Raw genomic sequence first — 12,518 nt, 5'->3', positions numbered from 1 at the left:
TATTTAAGAGTCTCTTATGGTTTGCCTCCCTCTCTGTTTTTACCTTAGTTTTCCTTCCCTTTCCCTGTGTTTATCTGTTGTGTTTCTTAAATTCCACATAGGAGTGAGATCATATGATATTTGTTAAATCAAATTTCTCTGACTTATTTTACTTAGGATAATACACTCCAGTTCCATCCACGTTGTCGCAAACGGCCAGATTTCATTCTTTTGGATTGCCGAGTCATATTTACATTGTATACGTTTACCACATCTTTATCCATTCATTTGTCGATGGACATTTGGGCTCTTTCCATACGTTGGTTATTGTTGATAGTGCTGCTGTGAACATTGGGGTGCATGTGTCCCTTCGAAACAGCACATCTGTATCCCTTGGATAAATACCTAGTAGTGCAGTTGCTGGGTCGGAGGGTAGTTGTATTTTTAATTTTTTGAGGAACCTCCACACTGTTTTCCAGAGCGGCTGCACCAGTTTGCATTCCCACCAACAGTGCGAGAGGGTTCCCGTTTCTCCGCATCCTCTCCAGCCTCTGTAGTCTCCTGATTTGTTCATTTTGGCCACTCTGACCTGTGTGAGATGGTATCTGAGTGTGGTTTTGATTTGTAGTCCCCTGTTGATGAGTGATGTTGAGCATATTTTCACGTGTCTGTTAGCTCTCTGGGTGTCTTTGGAAAAGCATCTACTTATGTCTTCTGCCCATTTTTTCACTGGGTTATTTGTTTTTTGGGTCTTGAGTTTGGTAAGTTCTAGCTAGATTCTGGATACTAACCCTTTATCGCACGTGTCGTTTGCAGATGTCTTCTCCCATTCCGCCGGTTGCCCTTTAGCCTTTCTTAACCTATGAAGGTTACCTTGAGGCTGTCTGAATCAACAGGGGACTGGGAGTGGGGAGGCAATACTTTTAACTTAATCCTTGCCGCAGAACTGGGCCCTTCATTTGGTTTAGAGAAGTCTCAGAGTGATTTGGGATAACACCTTGCTCATCAAGCAGTTAGCTTTTCTAACGCACTGCAATCCAACCTCGGCTCTTTTCTCTCCTCCCTCTTACTTTTGCTTGCAAACTGGGCAGTTCTTGTTGTCTCTCTTACAGCAATTTGTGGCAGCCCCACGGGGCGGCGAACACGCACTAGCGTTCTGTTTTATCCATCTTTTTTCTTTCGAGCTGCTGGCATGTGATATGCTCTCCAACTGGTCATAGGCCGAAGTGTCACCAAACACTTTGCCACGACCCAGCGAGGTCGTGGCTTCACGCCTGTTATACCCGCTTCTTCCTCATCACCTCCTGCCCGCAGAGTCGGCACCACAAGTCTCGTGGTGGCAAGACCCCACTTCTGGCACCGTGTTGTGTCAGTTAGGTCGTAGTTGCTGTTGTGTGGACGCTCCAGGAAGCAGGTGTTCAAAAAAGGTAGAAATTAAGACTGGGAGCCCAGGCCAGAGATTCCCCTTTAGGAAATGAGCCCCAAATGGCTCACGTCTCTTCCACTCCCAGTCTGGCAGGAGCGGAGCCTGATGGCCTCACTTGGCTGCAGAGGCTGAGTTGGGGGTGGGGGTGGGGGTGCGGGGAGAGTCACATCCTACCTGTATTGATATTCCTGGGGAAGAAGGGAAGAGTGGGTTTCGTGGTTAGCTCGTGGCTCGTACCACACTCACCGACCACACACTTGTTGTGGAGGAAGACATCTGTTCTGTCTCGCTGACCTCCCTGTAGGTCCCACATAATTCATTTCTGTGAGAGTGTGGTCCCGCGTCCGTGCCCACGCTGCTTGTGGGACGGCGTATTAAGGTAAGCGAGAGCTGGCAGATGTCTTCCGTCGGGGGCTGAGTGGTAAATACTTCAGGCTTCGTGGGCCGTACGGGCTCTGTTGTAACCACGTGACTTGGTTACAGTGGGAAGCGGCCGTAGACAGCATGGAAATGAATGGGCAAGGCTGTGTTCCATTAAAACATTATTTGGCCTGCAGGCTATCATTCGTCGACCCCTGGGGTGACTCACTGGGAAATCAATTTAGCGGTATCTATCAAAATTAATAAAAATGTTTATGCATTCTCGGTGGCTTCATGCCCGGACATGTGTCCTAAGGAAATAATTTAAGCAACAGCATATTCCCCGTTCTGTTACACCACTGTCCAGAGAAATAAAAAGTTATAAGTGAAAATAACCTAATGGCCAGTGTTCATTTATATATATTTGTCTGTAATAGGGCAACGGTACATCAGAGGGGTTGTCATGCAGCTACTTAGACTTATTACTGTGGACTTTAGGTAGATGCATAAACCTGTTTATGGTCTGAAAATCGAGTGGAAAAGAGACGCAAACTTGTAAGTATCCTGTGATTGCAGTTCTGCAAATCGGTGTCTGTGAAGACCAGGTTACGTGGTAGTAGGATCACGGACAACAGTTTCCTTTCTTTTCAAGATACTCTTTCGGTTGTGTTTTGATAAGAACGTTCAAATAAGAACATTTGGATGAGCCTCCGGGTGTGAAGAGAGGATCATGGGAACCATTAACGCGACTGCATCTGGCTCACGTGCTTCTCCTCCCCTTGGGCCACGGCAGCCCTGTACCCTCATTCGCTTGGGACAGTCCCATCTCCGTTGCTCTAGTTCAGTTTGTAATAACGCCCCGCTTTTACTCTCGGAAGTTGTCCCGTTTGGATGACAGTATATTGTTTCCCTAGCGTTTGTGGCTTTGCTTTTCTGCTTCTGGTCCAGAAACACTAGATTCTGAATACGTATATTATCATAGGCCACTTCACAATTTCTGTTTGGAAAGAAGCGGGATATAAAAAACTAAAAACTTTGAAAGGGAGTCCGACCCCAGGCTGCCTGTCACCCCCCTCCCCGCCCCCTGCACCGTATTGTGTCTGAGGGAAGCCCAGTTAGCAGGAGCCAGGGGCCAGCTCCCAGGATGCCATGCTCTCAATTGCTGGGAGAGAAAACTCACTCTCCGTTGGGAGGGGGTGTCCTTGCCTACTTGGAGGAGGCCAACTGGACCTCTCGGACGGACAGTATGACAAGCACTGTGACAGTGAAGGTGGATTTTAACTGAAGCATCACTTGAGGCCGTACGGACGTAGCACTGGGGTGCCAGACATAGGCCAGGTATCGTTATTTGATGCTTTGTGTACAGAACCCGTTTCGCGACTGTACCAATATTTCAAGGGAGCGGTAATAGTAGAAAATAAAAGGGTAACAAATAATAATATAACAACATAGCAGTTACACTTCCCGAGTACTTACTGTGGGTCAGGCACGGTACGAAATACTTCGTACACATTTCTTAGATTGTGGTTAGGCACATTTTGCAGATGCGTAAGTGGAGGCTCAGAGGGGTTAAGTGAGATTTTTCTCAAGGCCGCAGAGCCAGTAAGCAGTGCCGGGCACTTTCCCTCACAGATATTTCACTTTATATCATTAAGAAGGAATCCAGGGCAACGTTTAAAACGCCCAAGAGCATCGGGGATGATTTATTTCCAAGATTCTTGATCGCAGGGACGCGGCAGCCAGCAGGTGGTGGCACAGGGAGTTGGTCGTATGCATCCGACCTGGAAGAAGAAAACGCGGGTAGGACGGCGAGTTCCCTGGCTTTCTCGGCCGGAATGTGCATGTCAGTGCTCTCGTCCCCTCCTTCTTGGCCAGTAGCTAGGCCCCTGGGCAGATTAAGTTGTTAGAAGGGCAGTGGTCGGCCAGAGACCAGACCACAGATGTGCAAGAGATGGTCTCTGGGAGGCTCCGGGTCCAACCGCCGGGTGCTCGGGTGCCGCAGGCTCTGAGTGCCACCGTTCGACGCGTGCCTGTGCCTTCCCAGGCTGCCTCTCCGGAATTGCCCCCGGCAGGAGCCTGGGCCCCGGACTCCAGCATCGGGCTTCGGTGATTTGTGGGTGGAACCTGCGAGTGTAAGGGGGTCCTGTACTGTTTGTTTCTGGGGCACGGTTTCAAAAGAAAATGGCATTTTATAGCCTGTATCAATGGGAAATTACTTTCCATTAGGATTCTGGATGATTTGCACATAATGTTTATAAAGTGAAGGAAAAATGTCAAGCATTTCACTAACAATTTAAAGCGAAGCTCGCAGGACTCTGCCAGGAACGAATTCCAAGAACATTTTCTCCATCGTTTCTTTCTAAAGGAAAAGAGGGAGATGAAAAGGGTGCAGGTCAATTAGGCACAGTCCATCGCGGGACTGAGATGGAATCTTTGATAACATCATTTCTCGCTGCTTAAGAGGATGAATAGAATGAGCCAGGAATGGAGAAGGGGGAGGGGGATGGTGGTGGAAGTCACATGTCGAGATGATGAATTGCAGAGCCCCGCTGTCGCCCTGGCTTGGAGAAAGCACCGCCCGGCCGAGCCCGTGAGTGCAGGGTCACGACGCTTCACCGGCACGTGCTGCCCCTGGGTCCCCAAAGACACGAGGGGGCCAAGAAAAGTCTCCAGGCTGAAACGTGTGCCTGGGTTGTTGCCAGAAAACCCTGGGTTTTGCAGAAAATAGTGTAGGAGGTTGTAACCTGTGCTCAAGTATCTTCCTGGCTCATTTTTACCGGGCCCCACGTTGTCACTTAGTGCGTTACAAAGTATAGGGGCGCCTGGGTGGCTCCGTCGGTTGAGCGTCTGACTTGGGCTCAGGTCGTGATCTCGCGGTTCCCGAACTCGAGCCCCGCGTCGGGCTCTGTGCTGACAGCTCGGAGCCTGGAGCCTGCTTCGGGCTCTGCTTCTCCCTCTTTCTCTGCCCCTCCCCAACTTGTGCGCGCGCTCTCTCTTTCTCTCTCTCTCTCTCTCAAAAAAAAAGCATTAAAAAAAATTTAAGAACCCTCTAAGTTACAGTAATACTTGGCTGTCCTATCTGTTGGGTATACTTTCTTCAGTTTGTTGTTTTTTCTTCGAAGTTCTCTTTAACATAAAGGTAAGAACAGGGGCGCCTGGGTGGCTCAGTCGGTTTAGCGTCCGACTTCGGCTCAGGTCATGAGCTCGCGGTCCGTGAGTTCGAGCCCCCACGTCGGGCTCTGTGCTGACAGCTCGGAGCCTGGGGCCTGCTTCCGATTCTGTGTCTCCCTCTCTCTCTGCCCCTCCCCTGCTCACACTGTGTGTCTGTGTCTCTCTCTCTCTCTCAAAAATAAGTAAAACATAAAAAAAAAAAAGACAAGGTGTATTTTACGTTTTTTATCAACTCAATTATGTGTGGAGGGTTCCCCCTCCCACTTGGGTTCTTAAAGAGGGTGCCGCTTTATATACTCACGATTTAGGGTTAATATGCTCCGGCCTGAGATGGGCTGAGATCAGTGAGCAAGTGTGGGCTGTGAGTGCATGCCGTAGGCGTTTCAGAGCAAGGCAGAATAAATCTCTCAAAGGGCCTATGTGAAGACAGTGCAACTCCCTTCAGGTACAAAGGAGACTTTTATAAAGTTCTTGACACTTCTCAGAGGGGCTCGGAAGTCCTGTCTCGAGTCTGAGTCGTTCCCCTTGTTGGGGCAGAATCTCTGGGATTACGTTAGAAAATAAACATTTCTTCCAAAGTAAAGTGTGAGGCTTGAAACTCGAAGAAGACGAGCACTTTGCAAATAGAAATATATGCTTTTTTTTTTTTAACCTAAATTTCCAAAGAGGAAATTAAAATGTCACTTAACAGCGACAGTGGTGATTGCTTCGTGGGCAGGTTGGTTTTTAGTTTTTCTTCTTTCCCTCCCACAATTTTCTTGTTTGTTGCCCTCCCCACACATCCGTTTCTGTATATTATCAGCAGTGGGTCAGTCAGTGCTATTGACGGGAGAGAAATAAACAAGGAAGTGCAGGACTCCTGTGTTGTAGCTCAGATCCATGAGCTGTGTGACTTTGGGTGAGTTTCTTAACATCTCTGGGCTGATTCGACCTTGTTCCTAAGTAAAATGATCGGCTATAACACCTTCCAAGTTTCTTTCCCAGCTCACTCTGTGGCTGAAGTAATTATCTTTTATGAGCACCTAACATTCTTAAAAACTTGAGAAGTGTACAGACTGAACATTTTGTATGTTCTGTGTTTAAAAAATATTTCTTTAAAAAGATGAAATTGAACCATGATTCTTATTGTTGATCAGCAGCCATTGATTCAAGAAAGGAGAAAAGCCCTTCTCTTATTTTTCCTCCGAAGGAAGCTTTAGAGGGAAAGGCTCTCTCCCTGCAGGGAATGGTTTCCTGTAATTCTTCAAAAAAGTTTATGAAAAGGGGTTTCAAAAAGCTGTAAGATGTAACTTGTAACTTAGTTGTGGCAAGTTTAATACTACTTGGCTGAGATGGTGATATGATTCTATTATCTCAAATGCCGCATATTTAAAAATGTCGATATTTTGCAAGGTGTTTAAGCTAAATTTTAAAATGTCATTATCTAAATATTAATATAGGTACTTATATATTTTTAAATATTTATTTTGAGAGAGAGGTGGTGAGCAAGCTGGGGAGGGACAGAGAGAGGCAGAGAGAGAGAGAGAGAGAGAATATCCCAAGCAGGCTCTGTGCTGTGAGCACAGAGCCCGATGTGGGGCTTGATCCCTTGAACCACGAGATCGTGACCTCATGACCTGAGCCGAAATCAAGAGTCAGACACCCAACTGAGCTATCTGGGCACCTGGTACTTACATTAAAAAAAAAAAAAAAGTGTAGAAGTGGATTGTGTCCCTGGTGACACATAGGGCACCCATATAGCACAAATCCAGGGGACAGTACCTCGGAGTCCTGACTGACGCCCCCTGGAATTATCCAGTGGGTGTGGCCCCAGGTGCAAATTCTAATGCCAGATTATGAGGATGAGAGACTCAGGCAAAGCGTAAGAAAACAGTGCCAGGCCGGTGATAAGTGGCTGACACCGGACCTCCAGGACAGGTGCACAAAGGGGGGAGGCGAGTCTAGTCACGGGGACGCCGGTGGGCAGTAGCCACTGCTTGTTGCCCGGGGCTGTGGGCCCAGAATAGCCAGCCTTTCTGATTTTTTCAAGAGAAGCCAGAAATCATATATTTATGAGCAATCTCCTGATTTTTTTTCTTAAAATTTTTTTTTTAACATTTATTTATTTTTGAGACAGAGAGAGCATGAACAGGGGAGGGTCAGAGGAAGAGGGAGACATAGAGTCTGAAACAGGCTCCAGGCTCTGAGCTGTCAGCACAGAGCCCGACGCGGGGCTCGAACTCATGGACTGCGAGATCATGACCTGAGCCGAAGTCAGTCACTTAACCGACTGAGCCACCCAGGCGCCCCAATCAATCTCCTGATTTTTAAGTGTTGGCATCTAATCCGCACTATACAAAGCGAGGAGCAGAGCAAAGGAAACACATCTGCAGGCTTGGCCCCGTGCCGGCGGCCAGGAAGCCACCTGTGATTAAGGCCACCGTTTGTTTTCTGCTTTCCCTTCACTTGGAGTGGCGAAGGGGACCCACAGACACTGGGCCTGATGGTCACAGAGGGTCACCTCCCAGGCCTGGTTGTCACAGAGGGCCACCTCCCAGGAAGCTTCCATAAGGACAGGGGCCTCAACTTTCGACATTACATCTCAGGACAAGCAAGGCTGTGCAGGGTGAAGGGCACACACCTTACTGGTCACACCGGGGTGTTGCAGTCTTCATCAGCTGGGGAGGACTGGTATTAAGGGTAAAAGAAATCACACATGCTCATTTTTATAGACGAGAGTAGAATCATGAAGCTTGAGTTCCACTGACAGGCGGTTTCAACAAGTCACATCTCCTGTGGATAAACACAGATTTCTTATTTCTAGAAAGACAGTTCATAGACTTCAATAGATTTGTCTTAGCTAGCTGGGCAGCTGTCACAGAACACCACAGACCAGGGGCTTAACCAACACACTTATTTCCCACAGCACTGGAGGCTTGAGGTCCAAGGTCAAGGTGCCAGCAGATTCCGTGGCTGGTGAGGGTCCGCTTCCTGGTTTGCAGATGGCTGTCTTCTTGTTGTGTCCCGACATGGTGGCTCTGTCCCATTCCTGCGGGTCCACCGTCGTGACCTAGTCACCTCCCCAGAGTCCCATCTCCACTTACCACCGCACTGGGGACTAGGCTTCAGCATATGAATTTGTTGGACATTCAGTCCGTAGCATTAACCACAGATTAAAGTTGAAAATCAGGGCCCAGAGGTGACCTAATCCAGAGCTAGAAACCAGGGATCTGAAGTCCCTAATTTATTACCAGCAGACAAAAATAGGATTTTATTTTATTTATTTATATTTTTAATGTTTATCTTATCTTTTGAGGGAGAGAGAGAGACAAACTGTGAGTGGGTGGGGGGCAGAGAGAGAGGGAGACACCAAATCCAAAGCAGGCTCCAGGCTCCGAGCCATCAGCACAGAGCCCGATGCACGGCTCAAACCTACGAGCTGTAAGATCACGAAGCCGGACATTCAGTCGACTGAGCCACCCAGGCGCCCCAAAAATAGTGTTTTAGAGATACTAAACAAAATAGGTTTTGTGGTATTTATCATAATTCTGCTGTGTCTGGGTCAGCTAAAGGGAAAGTGTTTAGCTTCCAAGGAACTTTTCTACAAGTGCTTGAGATTTTAGACTGATTAAAAGAAAAAGAAATTAAAACTTGCACCAAATATGCTCATTCTAATTCAAAAGAGGTGGCATCTCCTGGGTTGAGTGTGGTGTCTGGCCCGGAGTGCCTGAGAACGAGTCTGAACTGGAAATAAACTTGAAAGTTTGAAACCGGTCATGCGTCCCAGCCCGTCAAGAGCTGAGCTACCCCGTCGTCCGACGGTGGGGGCACAGCCACATCTCAGGGAGGTCCTGGTGTGCAGCTGAAGCCCCCCAGAGGGGGTAAAGGGTCCCCCATTCCTGCTTGGGTTAACTCCGCCCATTGACAGGAAACTCCCTCTCTGCTCCTTAGCGGCCCCACCAGTAGTGTTGGTGATAAGGAAACACCTCTGAACTTCCAGACTTAAGACCAGGAAGGCGGCAGAACCTGAGCCCGCCCGGCTGCGATGGGTGTCCCCTGCAGTCCTCACTGTCAGATGGGCTCCGGAGCCACAGAAGTGCCCAGGCCCTGGCTCTCACCCCATGCCTCTGGGTCTCGGTTTCACCCTCAAAAGGATGGGAATTAGCACCCTGACCTCACAGGTTTACTTGAAGCTTGTGTGAATCGGAGGTGCTGGGCGTGCGTAGGGCTGCAGAGTAAGAGCCCACGACCCAGTGGCTGTTGATGTCACCTAATGGTCCTCTGATTTCCTAGCCTACAGCAGACTGGAAGCAGCAGATTAGAGAGGCCAAGGGACAGCTTCGGGAAGGCCCACTCACGGCAGGACAGTGACGGGTCGCGGCCCGACCACAAGGGAGGCAAGAGAAAGACTAAAAAAAAAAGCAGGAACAAAACACGCAAAAGGCACAGAAGTCTGGGGCATTTACTAAAAGACAAAGAACGCTCCTCAGGTCAGTAGCTTCTGGTAGATCGGTCATTCGCCAATAGGCGCTCACGTCGGCATCAGGTGTGCGAATCACTTCTCTCTCCCTCCCCTTTCCCCTCCGAACTATAGGAGTTGGGGGGTGGGGTCGTAGCTTGCCTTGCAGTTAGTTGGGGTGCTCTGCGGGGAGGGGGTTCCGGGTAACGGGATCCCCAGAGTCGGGGCCGGCAGAGGAGAGAGCAGTGGGGGCCTCTGAGGGTCTGAAAACAACCCAAGTTTAAATGCAGCCCAAGATGGCGATGTTTTCGTGCCGCGGAGAGAAGGATGCCCCCCGCCCCGCTGACCGCTCGCTCCCCGTCCCCCTCCACCGCCGTCAGCGGCAGGGGCAGAGACACGGTCCTTGAGGACAGGCCGGCAGATCCTGGCACGTGAGCAGGCCCGGCTGCAGATGCCAGGGACATCTGACGCCACGTCCACTCTGGTGGCTAATCTGCCACCTGCGGTGGATGCCAGTGTTTGTGTTGTTTTTTAACTGAAGCCTGAGCTGCTCACTTAGAAGCAGAGGCTCAGGCAGAGGCAAGCAGGCCAGAGAGTAAGTACCCCAAGGACGTCCTTTGAGCATGACTGGCAGGGCGAGGTGGGACCTGGGTGGGCCTCGGAGGACCAGGGAGGGGCTTAGGGGAGACCGCTCCCCAGAGGGCATCCCGGGGCCTCGGAGCTCCCCCGAGCGCGCCAGGCCGAGGACACCTGGGCTCACCCAGCCCAACGGATGGACCCCGCCCTCCCCGCACCCCAGCTTGGGGTTGGCTCGGCAGTTAGGTGGGGGTGGACCCGCCAGCTAATGACTTTCGGATCGAGGGTGGACTCTGGACCCAGATGGAGGCGCGCCGTGTTGAACCTCTGTACGCCTTGGTTTCTCCATCCATCCCACTGGGGGAAGTGATGGAACCACAGTAGGCCCACTGGTACCAGCGAGGCACTCGGGATATCGCCCCGGCCCGGGGTAAACCCGTGTCACCCCTGTCGCCGACTGGGGCTGAGGGCCAGGGAACCACCACTGGAGTGAGATGTGCTGGGCACCTCTGTGTGAGTCGCCCTCTGCGGCAGGGACTTGGGGGCACGAAGGGCTGGCTGGGGGAAGGGCACTCCCTGGAAGTTCACCGTTGTTAAAATAATAAGGGGGGGACCCAATATTGTTAGGAACTAGGCCAAATTATTGCCTAGAGGGAGGGAAACTTATTTTAGGGAGAACAGGAGCTCCCTACCTGTCGTGTGCTGCCATTAGGGTACTTACCGACCAGCCACCTTGAAGCTCTTGTGTTCCAGCCTCCTTTGTTTCTTTTTCTCCTAATGGTGTGGATCAGGACAGGAATAATAAATATTTAACAGGGATACTCCCTTTTCTCTGTTAAAATAATCTTTGTTTCAGGGCTTTAACAAGGAAGACTGTGTTTTTCCCACCTCTGCTCTCATGTTACGTTAAGCCAGGTCTCAGGAGTAAGAGAAAATAAACACAGGCCACTGGGCCAGGGCGGGGGTGGGGGGAAGGCTGGACGGTGGGGGGCTGGGGGGTCAGCTGCCTGCTGTGCAGCACACGCGTGCACATCGGCCGGCGAGGTACGCGAGAGCAGCTCCCCGCGGGTCCGGGGCCACTGCTGCGTGTGGGACAGCTAGCAGGTGGGCGTGGTCCAGGAGCACCAGTTGCCAGACTCCAGGGGACAAAAGGCACACGTCGTCCCCGAGGATGGGACGCTGGGTACGACCCATCTTTTCTCACGCAAAGGTTTCAGCAAAGGTGCCGGCTTCTGACTGGGAAGTTGGGCATTCGGGCACCTTGCGGACGTTTGTGGCTGGTCCCGTTTGGGAGACCCCACTGAGGAGACGTGGTCTGTTCTGCCCGGACCTTTGGGCTCCAGCCCTGGTGATTGTGACTCCTCTGTTGTGGAGAGGGAAAATTCATACATTATCACTTAGGTGGGCAGAAACTTTTATTTCTCTTTAAGTGAACTGAACTTGCCTCCATTTAGACCAGTGGCGGAAACAAGTTAATCTTTTTTCCATTTCTACTGTTGGCCAAAAAAAAAAAAAAAAAAAAATTAATCTTTTTTCCATCTCTTCTAATGGTGGAAAAAAACATAATCTTGCCATTTCAAGGTAACTCGGTCTCTTTCAATAGAAAGTAGACTATCCACTTATTACTTGGTCAATTTAGGACTTAAATTCACTTTAAGTCCCTGTCAGTCAGGGGTGTTGTTTTTCCTCACCGGCCCCCTTCTCCCCACGTCTCGACCCCAAGATGTGGCCCAGATGCCAGGGGAAGGTCACTGGACATCGTGGTGGCCGGCGAGGAGCTTGTCTGGGCCTGACCTGCTCGCACTGTTGAGATGACTTATCACTACAGGCCCGGGCCTAGCTCTGTGGTCCAAGCCTCCAGCTCTGCCTTGTGGGGTCTCTGCATCCTGTGTGCCCACCCCCAGGCCGCTCCCGGTCCAGCTGCCCCCCCAGCACCTCCTTGCTTCCGGGGGGACTTGAGATTTGTTCACGGGTCACAGGGAGCCAGGGATGGCTTAATTACACCACCCCACCGTTACTACTGTTTGGCCCCCCACCCCCTGTGGGGCTAGAGCACTTGGGGGGGGGGCCCGCCTTCTCCCAGAATTCCAGTGGGAAGTGGGGCCCAAGACCACCACCTCCTGCCCTGGATGGAATCTGGGGAGCATTTCAGCCTTCTTGCCCAGCCTCTTCTCTCTCCGGCCTCTAGAAAGAGCTTGTGTATCCCCTCTGGGTGGCAGGGAACAGCCCTTCCCTCTTTGCGGCTTGTAATAGGATCTCCTTGCTCTGAGTTCTTCACATCCTGGTTCCTTGGACCCCAGGAGTCAGCCTATCTGGCTGTCGGTGTCTCTCTCTCTGCCTCTTAAATCTCAGAAAAGCCTACCTGGCGCCGGCATGAAAGCCGTTTCCCGCTGTTTCGTAGCTGAAGTGGCATTATTTTGCAACTTAGAGCTTGCCACATTGACCGCACTGTCCGCGTGCGGGCTCTCCCCTTTCCATCAACTTAGGGAGGCCACCGCCCCTTGGATTAAGGGCCCCAGACCGCAGACGCGAGCCAGCGTGACAAGTGCGTGGGATGATGCTCCAGAA

General features: G+C 50.8%; 1 protein-coding gene across 6 annotated transcripts in view; it reads left to right on the top strand.

Annotated features, from left to right (window-relative positions):
• The window catches only part of SH3GL3 (SH3 domain containing GRB2 like 3, endophilin A3), a 131,735-nt gene that overhangs the window by 113,588 nt on the left and 5,629 nt on the right, over nt 1–12,518 (top strand). Inside the window, exon 9 of one of the 6 annotated variants that reach the window (XM_019460416.2) lies at nt 9,209–9,400. The exons of the other annotated variants lie outside the window; for them this stretch is intronic. Coding sequence (XP_019315961.1) covers nt 9,209–9,237 — 29 coding nt within the window. The 3' untranslated portion in view covers nt 9,238–9,400. Of the gene's footprint in view, nt 1–9,208; nt 9,401–12,518 lie in introns of those variants that run through there. 6 annotated transcript variants of the gene reach the window in all.

This window comes from Panthera pardus, unplaced genomic scaffold (genome assembly GCF_024362965.1).
Source record: "Panthera pardus isolate Hobbes unplaced genomic scaffold, ASM2436296v1 HiC_scaffold_23, whole genome shotgun sequence".
NCBI classification, from domain to species: domain Eukaryota; kingdom Metazoa; phylum Chordata; class Mammalia; order Carnivora; family Felidae; genus Panthera; species Panthera pardus.
This window is presented reverse-complemented; position numbering and strand designations above follow the sequence as displayed.